Here is a 12,198-nt window from a genome sequence, read left to right as displayed (position 1 = left end):
AAATTTAACACCAGTAATCTCTAGCATTCTCCTTTAGTGATTTTAAAAATCATACCCTTGTATCACTGGAACTATTTCAATTTCTAAAAGTGGACTCACTATAAAAAACTTAAATAGACACTAGGTGGTTTGACTTGGTCCTAAATCTATTAACAGATTTAAAATGCTAGTTGTTTTTTTTTTACACATAAAAATAATAAAAGCTATTAAAATAGGAAATGTTTGTGCCCCACACAAAGCCATTTTGCACCACATCCTGTGTTCTGGGGACACTGTTTTGAAAAAAGAAGAACCCGGAGAGGGCAGGTGTGCTGAGAGTTAAGAGGCTGGGCTGGGTCGCAGTGCCTACTGCAGAGGGACACCCAGCTTCAGAGACCCACCGAAAGCACTGAAGCCGAAGTCCTTGGGCAAATCGACCAGCTTGGTACTCTCTCCCATCCATTACCGAAGGGACTGTCTCCATGTCCTGCACAATGACAGCCATTTCACTGTCTCGCTTGCCCAGCATGCTTCGGTCATTTATGTTGGCAGAGCCTATAAGGAGAAACAGCGTAACTGAACAATTTTCTTGTCGAGGTAGACACTCTCTTGTCCTCCACACTTGATTCTTCCTTGCTAAATAAACCCTCACTTTGTTTGGTTATCAAGAGGTGCGGTGCTCTAGGGAAGCAGTGACCTCCCTAATCCAGGGGTGAATCTCGATCTAAGTCAACGATGGTCATGACATTATTTCTGCCAGCGACTGCTTAGAAATAGGCACTTGTCACGATTCCAGCCATTGTAACATGAAGGCAAATCTGCCAGGGGCTTCTGAGAAAGTTTTCTACTTCTTATTAACAGAGACAAGAACAGGATGTCTCTTCCAGTCTTTGGATACTCCGGCTTGAAATGTTGTATGAAAGCATGATTCTAGGAGCTGTAGCAGCTCTTTTGTAACCAAGAGGACAAACAGATAAGTTAAAGACAGCAGAACAGAAAGAAAGATTCTGGGTCTTTAAGTCACTGAACTAGCCAACTCTAGAACTTCTTAACCTTCTTACCTTATCTTTTCTATTGTTTCACATACCTCTAGCTGAATTTTCTATCTTGTGGCTCAAGGGATTCTAACTGATATAATCATTAAGCACACAAAGAAACAAGAATGCTTACCAGTTCAGTTCAGTTAGCTTTTATACTTAATAATTAAATTCTGCAGACTTTAACTCATGGTCATATAATTATAAATGTCAAAATCCAAGACCTTCACAGCAATATAATCCACTCTCAAACACAGACTATCATTAGTGGCTATGAGTTTCCATTCTCTTGCCTCACTTGAGAGGCCCAGCAATGGCTTCTGTATCAACTTCTCTCCATTCTATTTTTAAATCCAAATGAGCTGAGAATGTCAACTTTCACATGTATTTGAATATTAATTCAATGTGTATCTTCTGCGTTCCTCTGTCATATATTGTTACTTTTTCTGCATTAACCATCATGGATCTGCACTTTTGAATCCTTGAGGTATTCTACAAACTACAGAAGGGCCTGGCTGATTCTCTTTTTCTTTCTTGCTCCTCTTGCTCTAGCCCCACGCTCCACTGCTTCTGCAGACTCAGAGCAGAAGGGTCAGGTTGAAAAGGAGCTCAGGGCTACCCTCTGTATGGGGCCATCAGGGTGGAAGGTATTAGCCCAAATGGCAGGATGCTAGACATGAGAGGAAGCCAGCTCCTCCTAAAGAGACTTCACTGCCATTTGCCACAATACTGCATGCGTGGATGCTTGCTAAAGCCACTTCAGCTGTGACTTTGTGACCCCATGGACTGTAACTCGCCAGGCTCCTTGCAACCCACTCCAGTACTCTTGCCTGGAAACTCCCCTGAACGGAGGAGCCTGGTAGGCTGCAGTCCAAAGGGTTGCAAACAGTCGGACATGACTGAGCAACTTCACTTTCACTTTCACTTTCATGCATTGGAGAAGGAACTGGCAACGCACTCCAGTGTTCTTGCCTGGAGAATCCCAGGGACAGCGGAGCCTGGTGGGCTGCCGTCTATGGGGTCGCACAGAGTCGGACACGACTGAAGTGACTTAGCAGCAGCAGCGTATGTAGCAAAGAAGCCTCCTCTCTGCGTGAACTGCCCCTTACCCAGGTGTGTGAACTGTCAGGGGTGAGGAATAAGGTCCCCCAAGTGCTGCTTAGGGGCTTACCAGGTGGCTCAGTGGTAAAGTATCCTCCTGCCAAGCAGGACACACTGGTTCGATCCCTGGGTTGGTAAGAGCCCCTGGAGTAGGAAATGGCAACCCACTCCATTTTTGTCTGGAAAATTTCATGGAAGAAGAGCCTGGCGGGCTATACAGTCCTGCTGCTGCTGCTGCTAAGTCGCTTCAGTCGTGTCCGACTCTGTGTGACCCCATAGATAGCAGCCCACCAGGCTCCTCCGTCTCTAGGATTCTCCAGGCAAGAACACTGGAGTGGTTGCCATTTCCTTCTCCAATGCATGAAAGTGAAGTCGCTCAGTCGTGTCCGACTCTTAGCAACCCTGTGGACTGCAGCCTACCAGGCTCCTCCATCCATTGTATTTTCCAGGCAAGAGTACTGGAGTGGGTGCCAGCTCCTTCTCCAGCTATACAGTCCATGGGGTCTCAAAGAGGCAGACATCTGATCGAGCAGTGCTGGGACGTCACTACCACATGTCCCCAGCAGAGGCCGCTGTCGGGCCGGGGCTGCTGAATTGGGAAGACATTGCTCTTCACTGTGTGGCAGCCTGAGCAAATGAGCCCTCTGCAAAGCCTTCTACACACAGAGGCGCGCGCGTGCGCGCACACACACACACATTTTCACACCGGTCCCCCTAGACTCCCTCCCAGCACTGTGGGCCCCACACTCGCCAGGAGAGGAATGCATTCCTGGCATTCTGAACTAGAATTCTTAGAGGGTGTGTTTTCTTGTACTTCCAGGGTCCGTCAGCAGTTTCCCAGGGCACTCTCGACCGCACTGGATAAGTGAGCTGTGCTTCTCTTGCGCTCATGCTCAGTCATGTTCGACTCTTTGCGACCCTTTGGGCTGTAGCCCACCAGGCTCCTCCGACCATGAAATTTCCTGGGCAGAAATACTGGAATCCTCCAGGGGATCTTCCAGACCGAGAGACGGAACCTGCGTCTCCTGTTTCCTGCACTGTAGGCAGATTCTTTACCCACTGAGCCATCAGAGAAGCCAGGATAACAGAATTGGCCACTACTTATTAGGAATGTGGAGAAGGGGAAGAGAAAACTTCAGATGAATTTAATAAATGAGATACTAAAAATGAGATATTGATGGAGGTAAATATTATTTCCCTTTTTGTTGTTAAACATTCCCATATTCTGAAAATCAAATTCAGAACAGCAGGCTATAGTATTAACCCATTTCTACAGAAAATATGAGGAAGAAGAATGGGCAAGGACTCTAGGAAGATACACACTCAAGAGTTAAGGGTGGTGAGTGCTTTCTGGCAAAGGGAAGGAGACACTAAGGGGAATTTTGACCTTTTACTCTATGTGAGTCCTTAGAATTTGAATTGTTTTCAACAAATGTACTCTGTATTTTTATGGTGACTGCAGTCCTTTCGTTTATTAGGACATTGTCTTGATCATTTAAAACCACTTAATTTTTGGAAAATGACATTTTCTAAGCCTGTTATAAGGAACTTTTTAAATACTGTGAAATATAGCAAAATAGAAAAGAGTATATGAAAACTTATAAGTACAACTTAGGTAATGACTTTAGAAAATCATCGAATTTATTACCCAAGCTGAAAAACAGAACATTACCACATTCTAGAAGAACTCAGCTATCTCCCTGTGGAAGTCCTTCCCTTCCCAGGAGAGAAACTTTATATAGAATTTTGTGTTCATCATGCTAGGATGATGTTTTCCTGAACAAACAAGTTTACTTTGGGCTTATTTTTAATTTGTGTAAATAGAACCATATAGTAGATAATCTTTGGAGACTGGCTTCTTTCATTCGACATCATATCTTTGGGATTTATCTTATACATATCGTAATGCATTATTTTCCTTAAATGAGCACCCACAAACCTATTTATTCATTCTACTGTTGATGGATGTTTGGGTTGTTTCCAGAGTTTTGCTATGAGACACAGTTATGTTCTACATAGTGGTGTATATGTTTCCTGATGTACACATGTGGGAGTTTCACGGGGCTCTGTACACAAGAGTGGCGTCCCTGGTATTGCTTAGTATTGCCAGCACTTGGACTGTCTAGTTTTTTATTTTTGCCAATTGGTATTTTGAAAACCTGTTCTTTTCCTCATTACCATATTAATGAGGATGAACATCTGTCATATATTATGGGACTCAGATTTGTCCTTTTTGGGTGTGCTCCTATACAATTCCTCTGCCCATCTTTCTTTGGATATTGTCTTTCCTTGTTGATTTAGTTCTTTATATGTTTTGAATGGGCTTCCCTGGTGGCTCAGAAGGTAAAGAATCCACCTGCAATGCAGGAGACCTAGGTTCGATCCCTGGGTTGGGAAGATCCCCCGGAGGAGGGCAAGGCAACCCACTCCAGTATTCTTGGCTGGAGAATCCCCATGGACAGAGGAGCCTGGTAGGCTACAGTCCATGGGGTTGCAAAGAGTATTAAGTGTGTCACAAATACTCTTCTTTCAGTTTGTGGTTTATCTTTTTATTTTACTTATATAGCATATTTTGATGAATAAAGTTCTGAATTTTAATGCAGTTAAATTTATCTGTCATTTCCTTTGTGATTTTGCTTTTTTTAAATGTCTTGTTTAAGAATTGTTAATTCTCCTGTGATAGACCGAATAATGACCCCTAGAGATGACTATGTCATAATACCCAAAGTTGGTATGTTATATTACATGGTAAAGGGGAATTAAGTCTGCAGATGGAATTAATAGATGGTGCTAATCAGCTGACCATAAAAATAAAGACATTATCCTAGATTATCTAGGTGTTCGGTATAATCACAAGAGTCTTTAAAAGTAAAGGGAATTCAGAGAGAGACATGGTTGCAGAAGAATGGGTTGACACTTGGAGGACTTTCAGAGAGGTAACATTGCTGCCTTCAAAGACAGAAGAAAGGGACCATGAACCAAGGACTGAGGGTGGCCACTCAAAGCTGGAAAAGGCAAGGAAATGGATTCTCCTTTGTGCTAAATTGCTTCACTTTTGTCCTACTCTTTGTGACCCCAAGGACTGTGGCCCACCAGGCTCGTCTGTCCATGAGATTCTCCAGGCAAGAATACTAGAGTGGGTTGCGGCCCAGGGGTCGAAGCTGCATCTCTTACATCTCTTGCATTGGCAGGCAGGTTCTTTACACTAGCTCCATCTGAGAGGCTTCTAGAAGAAACACAGCCCTGCTGACATCTTGATTTTAACTCAGTGAGATCTATGTTGGACTTCTAACTTACATAACTTTTAGATAATAATTTTGTGCTGTTTCAAGTCACTAAGTTTGTGGTCATTTGCTACAGCAGTAATAGACAACTAATACACCAACTCTACCCTATTTAGGCCTATGTGTTTTAATTAATTCACTTATTTATTTTTGGTTGCACCATGCGGCATATGGGATCCTAGCTCTCCTGCTAGGGATCAAACCCATACTCCCTGCATTGGAAGTGCAGGGTCTTAACCACTGGACCTCCAGGGAAGTCCTTAGCGGGCTACTCAGTACCTTCTAACCGCCTGTGTTCCCTGTGCCTCCAGTTCAGGAGTTCTCAGCTTGGCTGCACAGGAGCATCACCTAGGAAGCTTTCAAAAGATAATGGTGCCAAAACAAAAACAGAAAGCAAAAAAACCTTGATATCTGGGCCCTAAGCCAGACCAATTAATCACAATTTCTGGAAGTAGGAACCAGGCATTATTAGTATTTTCTCCCAACATCACTCCATTCTTTTATCAATTAACCCATCTTTCTTTTGCAGGGGGAGAGGATCTATTTGAAAGTAAATTGCAGACATGAATAAATTTTCCCCTAAATGACAGTTCCATTTATCTGAACTCAAACCCATCTGTGTTCAAAATTGTTCTGTGGTGACAGTGAAAACATCTGATTAACTGAGTGGAGATAGGAAGACTCCTATCAGAGTGATGGAAATATTCTGTATCTTGTTCTGGGTGGTGGTTACATAAATGTAAACATATGTGAATATTCATTAAGCTGTACACTGAAGTTTTGTGCCATTTACCATATATAATACATTAATTAAAAAAGAATAGTCCACAAAACACACATGAAAAAGAGCCACTAGGCAATTCTAAGGCAGTCAGGGTTGAGACCCATGGGACTCACTCCTTACTGGGTAGCCTTTCAACTACAGACACTTACCTCGAGCCTGCCTTTAAGTACTGAGATCTATTTCCTCCATGGGGTTTCCCACATATCACCCTTGCTGACTGCCTCTCAGCACCAGTTCATCAGTATCCATCCCAATGGTTCTGGTGTTTGGTGAAACACTACTGCCTCCCCTGTAGACCCTGAGGTGGGTGGGGTAGTGGCACTGTGTGATCATGTTTTGTGTCTATGGTGATGTGCAGTGGATTGCATGTGTGCATGCCAAGTCACCTCGGTCATGGCCAACTCTTTGTGACCCAGTGCACAGTAGCCTGCCAGGCTCCTCTGTCCATGGGATTCTCCAGGTAATAACACTGGAGTGCGCTGCCATGCCCTCCTCCAGGGGATCTTCCAACCCAGGGATCGAACCTGCGTCTCTTACGTCTCCTGCATTGGCAGGCAGGTTCTTTACCACTAGTGCTCCCTGGGAAGCCCATGCAGTGAATTAGTGAAACCAAAAGAAAGAAAAAAAAAATCATTTCATTTAGTTAACAGGATAGACTTAAATTTTACTTAAGGATACCCTTGTTTTATTTAGGAAATACAATAACTGTTAGTTTGGCTACATGTCAATAAGATGAATTAGAAAACTGGACTTGGTCACAGATTTTGGAACCAACAGGGCCACTGGGGGTAAGACATAATTAAAGCTATACATGAAAGAGATCTCAGTGTGCGAAACCAAGTATTTCCTTGTGAAGAAAAATTAAGGATAAACTATTTAGTCATTTTTCTTACGATAGATTATTCAGTAATTCTGGTGTAAGTCTGCCATGTTAGAAAATTTAATTACAGGTTACTTTTAACTTCTTTTAAGCTCTTAATGACTTAACACCTGTAAAATATCCTCAACCTAATTTCTCAAGTTCCTCTTTGAGAACTTTAAACATTGTTCTCTGTGTTATGAACTTAAACAGGCCAAATGTCTGACAGCAGCAACAACGAGTCTGTTTCTTCCAGAGTTCCCACAGAGGTGAAAAGAACAAAAGTATACATGGATTTTTCCATGGATTTTCCAGAGGAAAATCTGTCCTGCCCTTGGGGAAGAAGAAAAAGAAATCCAGCCCCTAAAGACTAGCAAGTGAGACTTCTTCATACTCCCAAGGTCACATCTTCAGTTTCAAGAAAGTAGGTAACAACTGTATGCAAAAAGGATCAATTATTGCTAGTCTAAATAAATTGTAGCCTTTGAGAGTTTAAAGACCTTTCTATAAAGTAAGTCAAAAGCCCTACAGATTTATTTAACTCAAATACTAAAAACTACTTTGCATTTATACTTGATGTAAAAGTAAAGCAGGTTGAAAGTCAAAAAGACTTTTAAAAGGAAAATATTTACATCTGTCAATTTTTACTTCAAGAATTCTGAAATCTCCCTGAAGAGATCAACCGACCTCTATCTGGCTTTGTTTGTTTGTTTTTCCATTTCAACAAGCATCAGTATTTTTGCTTTCCTTATTGTCACTGTCAATTTGAATATAAAAATATTCTGAGATTAGCTTCTAAAGAGGCAAAGACAAGAATAGCTTGGGGAAATAAGAGAAAACTTGTTTATTAGGGGAGATAGGGGAAGAAATGAATCCTTAAAGAGCTCCGATCCCTACTGGGCAAGAGATTGAAGACACAAGATTTTTCTCTTAAAGGCCCAGTAAGTATTGAAAGAATGTGTGTGTGTGTGTGTGTGTGTGTGTGTGTGTGTGTGTGTGTGTATCACCACACTGTCTACATATTTTCTGGCTTCAGAACTGCTTTTCTTTTCAAATCATGTTCCAGAGAAGACAGTCTCATTACTCCTAGGTATGAGATTTTTCTTTCTTTTCTCAGTGGAGGACAGAAATGGAAAAGGCATATGTATTGTCAATTTTTTTTCCAGAACACTCCATGACACTTAGTTTCTTAAAGAATAGATGTCTTATAGCTGAGAAACTACATTTCATTTAAAACAGATGAGTGGAATGCCCAACAGTGGGACACAGCATATCTCTTCAGTAACATCCCCTCACCCTTGTCAGTCCATTTATCTGGCTGGTTATTAATACTCATTTTCTCATTTTGACCTTTCAGTGTTCATGTAACATGATATTAGAAGGCAAACCAACCCCACGATGGGAAAATGAAGCTTTCCAGGTGTACAAAAGAATGGAGCTGCAAACCCACCGTTCTCAACAAGCTGTTCTAATCTGGGTAAAAGTACAACCAGTAACACCTCTGAATCTGTCATGGGGTGAGGGCTGCAGGAAAAGACTGCAGACCTTAGTCTAGGGCTATACTGTATTATTACTACACAAGCTGGTCTACTCTGTACCCTGATTCAGTTCAGTTCAGTTCAGTCACGCAGTTGTGTCCGACTCTTTGCGACCCCATGAATCGCAGCACGCCAGATTAGTAACACCCAAAATACTGACTCCAGGGGAAAAATGGTAAGCATAGACATTGTTGTTGATGTTGGATAGTTGCTCAGTTGCATCTAACTCTTTTGTGACCCCGTGGACTGTAGCCTGGCGGGCTCCTCTGTCCATGGGATTTCCCAGGCAAGAATACTGGAGTGGGTTGCCATTTCCTTCCCCAAGGGATCTTCCCAATCCAGGGATCAAACCCACAGTCTCCTGCATTGGCAGGCCAGTTCTTTACCACTGGGCCACCAGGGAAGCTCCAAGCATAGATGCAGTGATATTTTAACATCCTTCCGATCCTGACTCTTGCAAAAACCTTGGATCTGAGGTAATGGCTAGCTGGATGTGGTGGGAGCACATACAAAGTACGGGCAGGCAACCAGGTGCTCACTTATGACACACTTCCCTTCCCAAACCTCTCCCTTCCAGCCCTGAAATCTAGGTACTTGTTTTTAAAAGGGGAATAATAAAGAATTAATGAGCACAGACTGATTGCTGCACTGCTGGGTTAGACTGCTGTCCCTGGACACTGTAATTTGCACAATGGCCATTTAATTGTTCTGGGCCTCTGTTGCTTCATAGATAAAAACAGGGATTAGGAAGGACATAAGCAGAAAAGATTGCCTCAGAAATGTTTTAGATACTGATACTCTCAACGGCAAAGGAAGCTTCAAAGGAATAAAAAGAATGATTTTTGCATGAGGTAAGTCAACTGACAAGGAACACAATTAGAGACCAAGTACTTACCAATAATAACAGTGTTGTCATCAGCAATTAGCAACTTGCTGTGGACATAGATAAGCTCAGTGACTAAGTTTCCTTCAAGCTCTGCATGTGTTCTAAGACCACAGAAGGATATATAATTTATCCACTGATTGCCAACTGTAAATTAAACAAGAAATCACTAAAATTAATATGACCAAGCTCAATAAAGGCATCTTAGATTTTACTGTCTTTCGAAACAAATATACCACTTCAACAGGTTAAGAATAGATTGCATAACATATATATGTATGTGGGTGTACATAATTTTAGAATGCATCTAGGATCTATTTTTACTTTCTGAAGACTTTTATATTGTTAATATACATGGAGATATAATTTCAAAATATCTGACTGAAGTGATTTCTATGAATCCCCAATGCTAGGTGATCCCCAAATAAATTCAAATATGAACTTTTTATTTTAAAGATTTCTTGAGTAACTACTGAAGAGTGATAATTGAAGTATAGCCACAGTGGGACAACCTAAGATTTGCATCTGTCTGGGTTGACACCTGCTGCTATTTATTCTGTTATTTTTTAAAATTTACTTATTTGCCTGCATCAGGTCTTAGTTGCAATACTCGGGATCTTCACTGTATCTTGTGGGATTTCTTTCATTGCGGTGTGTGGGCTTCTCTCTGTTTGTGGCTTGTGAGCTTATTAGTTGCAGTACATGGGCTTAGTTGCTCTGTAGCATGTGGGATCTTAGTTTCCCAACCAGGGATCAAACCCACATCTCCTGCATTGGATGACAGATTCTTTTTTTTTTTTTAATCCAATTTTATTTTATTTATTATTTTTGCCATTTAAAAATATTTAATTGGAGGCTAATTACTTTACAATATTGTGGTGGTTTTTGCCATACATTCACATGAATCAGCCATGGGTGTACATGTGTTCCCCATCCTGACTGTCCCTCCCACCTCCCTCCCCATCCCATCCCTCAGGATCATCCCAGTGCACCAGCCCTGAGCACACTGTCTCATGCATCGAACCTGGACTGGCGATCTACTTCACATATGATAATACACATGTTTCAATGCTATTATCTCAAATCACCCCACCCTCACCTTCTCTCACAGAGTCCAAAAGTTTGTTCTTTACATCAGTGTCTCTTTTGCTGTCTCGCATATAGGTCATCATTACCATCTTTCTAAGTTCCATATATATGCATTAATATACTGTATTGGTGTTTTTCTTTCTGACTTACTTCACTCTGTATAATAGGCTCCAGTTTCATCCACCTCATTAAAACTGATTCAAATGCATTCTTTTTAATGGCTGAGTAGTATTCCATTGTTTATATGTACCACAGCTTTCTTATCTGTTTGTCTGACGATGGATATCCAGGTTGCTTCCATGTCCTGGCTATTGTAAACAGTGCTGCGATGAACATTGGGGTGTACATATCTCTTTCAATTCTGGTTTCCTTGTTGTGTATGCCCAGCAGTGGGATTGCTGGGTCATAAGGCAGTTCCAGTTTTTTAAGGAATCTCCACACTGTTCTCTATAGTGGCTGTACTAGTTTGCATTCCCACCAACAGTGTAAGAGGGTTGAGATGGGAGATTCTTAACCACCAGACCACCAGGGGAAGTCCCAACACCTGCTGCTGTTTAAATCAGATGCAAGATGTGAGCCCAAACTATCTGATGTATATACATACTTAGTAGCAAACTCAGGGCAAAGCAGCAGTGAAAATTTTACAGACTTTGGGTAAGTAAAAATGTTGGCAGTTAAATAACATCCCTCCTTCTAAATCATTGAAATCAGGGAAACAAAAAAATCCTAAGTACGTTTGACCTTGGAGAATTTATTTCAGAGTAAGAAGTACCAGGTTTGTACTTTAAAATGTAGCCCTCTCATTGTGTGAAGGTCATTTATGTGATAAGAACTGTATTCCATATCAAATTAACCCATAATCATTACTCTGGCGTGAGTGTTAGTCACGAGATTTTATGGTCCCCCTCTCACACAGCAGTTGTCCTGGATAAGCTAAGTGTGATACTAAGAATAAATGGAGTGAAACCAAAGCATCACAGATTCTTATAGAAGGAGAATATAAATTTTTATAAGAGAATCTGAAGCACACTGATAGAATCAATGGTAGTTCATGTTTCATTTACTGAAGTTTCCAGGTATTACTGATGTTTTCTATTTTGCTGTTGATGTTACTCAGTGAGCCTATTACATTTAGGTATCTTGGAAGGAAATTTTTTCACAGGTAATATATAGAGGTTCTTCCATTTATAGATAACACTTCCCATATCTGGTATTAACACATACTATAAAGTCTGTATAATTAAAACAGTGCAGAACTGGTACATAGACAGCCAAACCAGTGTCTGAAATTGAACGTCCAGAAACAGACCCACGTAACTATGAAAATTTTGCATATGATAAAGGTTGTAGCTCTAGGAAAAGGGCTTTTTAAGAAAAGGTGCTAGTATAATTGCATAGCTATTTGAAAGAGATAAAAATTATATACATTCCTCCCAGCAATCATAAAAACTCTAAATAAATCAGAGATGAAAATGTAAGCATATAAACCCATACAGGTGTTGGAAGAAAATCGAGTGAATTCCTGGTAACCTGAGTGTAGGGGAGGCTCACAACTATCTAGAGGCAATAAAAGAAAAGATCAATTATGTTGGCTAAACAAAACAAAACAAACTCATTTGCATGACACAAAACACAATAAGCAAA

At 41.1% G+C, this 12,198-nt stretch overlaps 1 protein-coding gene across 2 annotated transcripts in view; it reads right to left on the bottom strand.

Annotated features, from left to right (window-relative positions):
* The window catches only part of PLD1 (phospholipase D1), a 130,492-nt gene that overhangs the window by 11,770 nt on the left and 106,524 nt on the right, over positions 1-12,198 (bottom strand). For both annotated transcript variants that reach the window (XM_068992503.1, XM_068992582.1), the window contains 2 exons: positions 9,478-9,612; positions 381-534 (listed from right to left, as the gene is read on the bottom strand). In XM_068992503.1, the coding sequence (XP_068848604.1) occupies positions 381-534; positions 9,478-9,612 (289 nt within the window). The remainder of the gene's footprint in view (positions 1-380; positions 535-9,477; positions 9,613-12,198) is intronic.

Source organism: Capricornis sumatraensis, chromosome 1 (assembly GCF_032405125.1).
Source record: "Capricornis sumatraensis isolate serow.1 chromosome 1, serow.2, whole genome shotgun sequence".
Lineage (NCBI taxonomy): Eukaryota > Metazoa > Chordata > Mammalia > Artiodactyla > Bovidae > Capricornis > Capricornis sumatraensis.
Note: the sequence above shows the minus strand (reverse complement) of the source record. Positions and strands in the feature narration are given on the sequence as shown.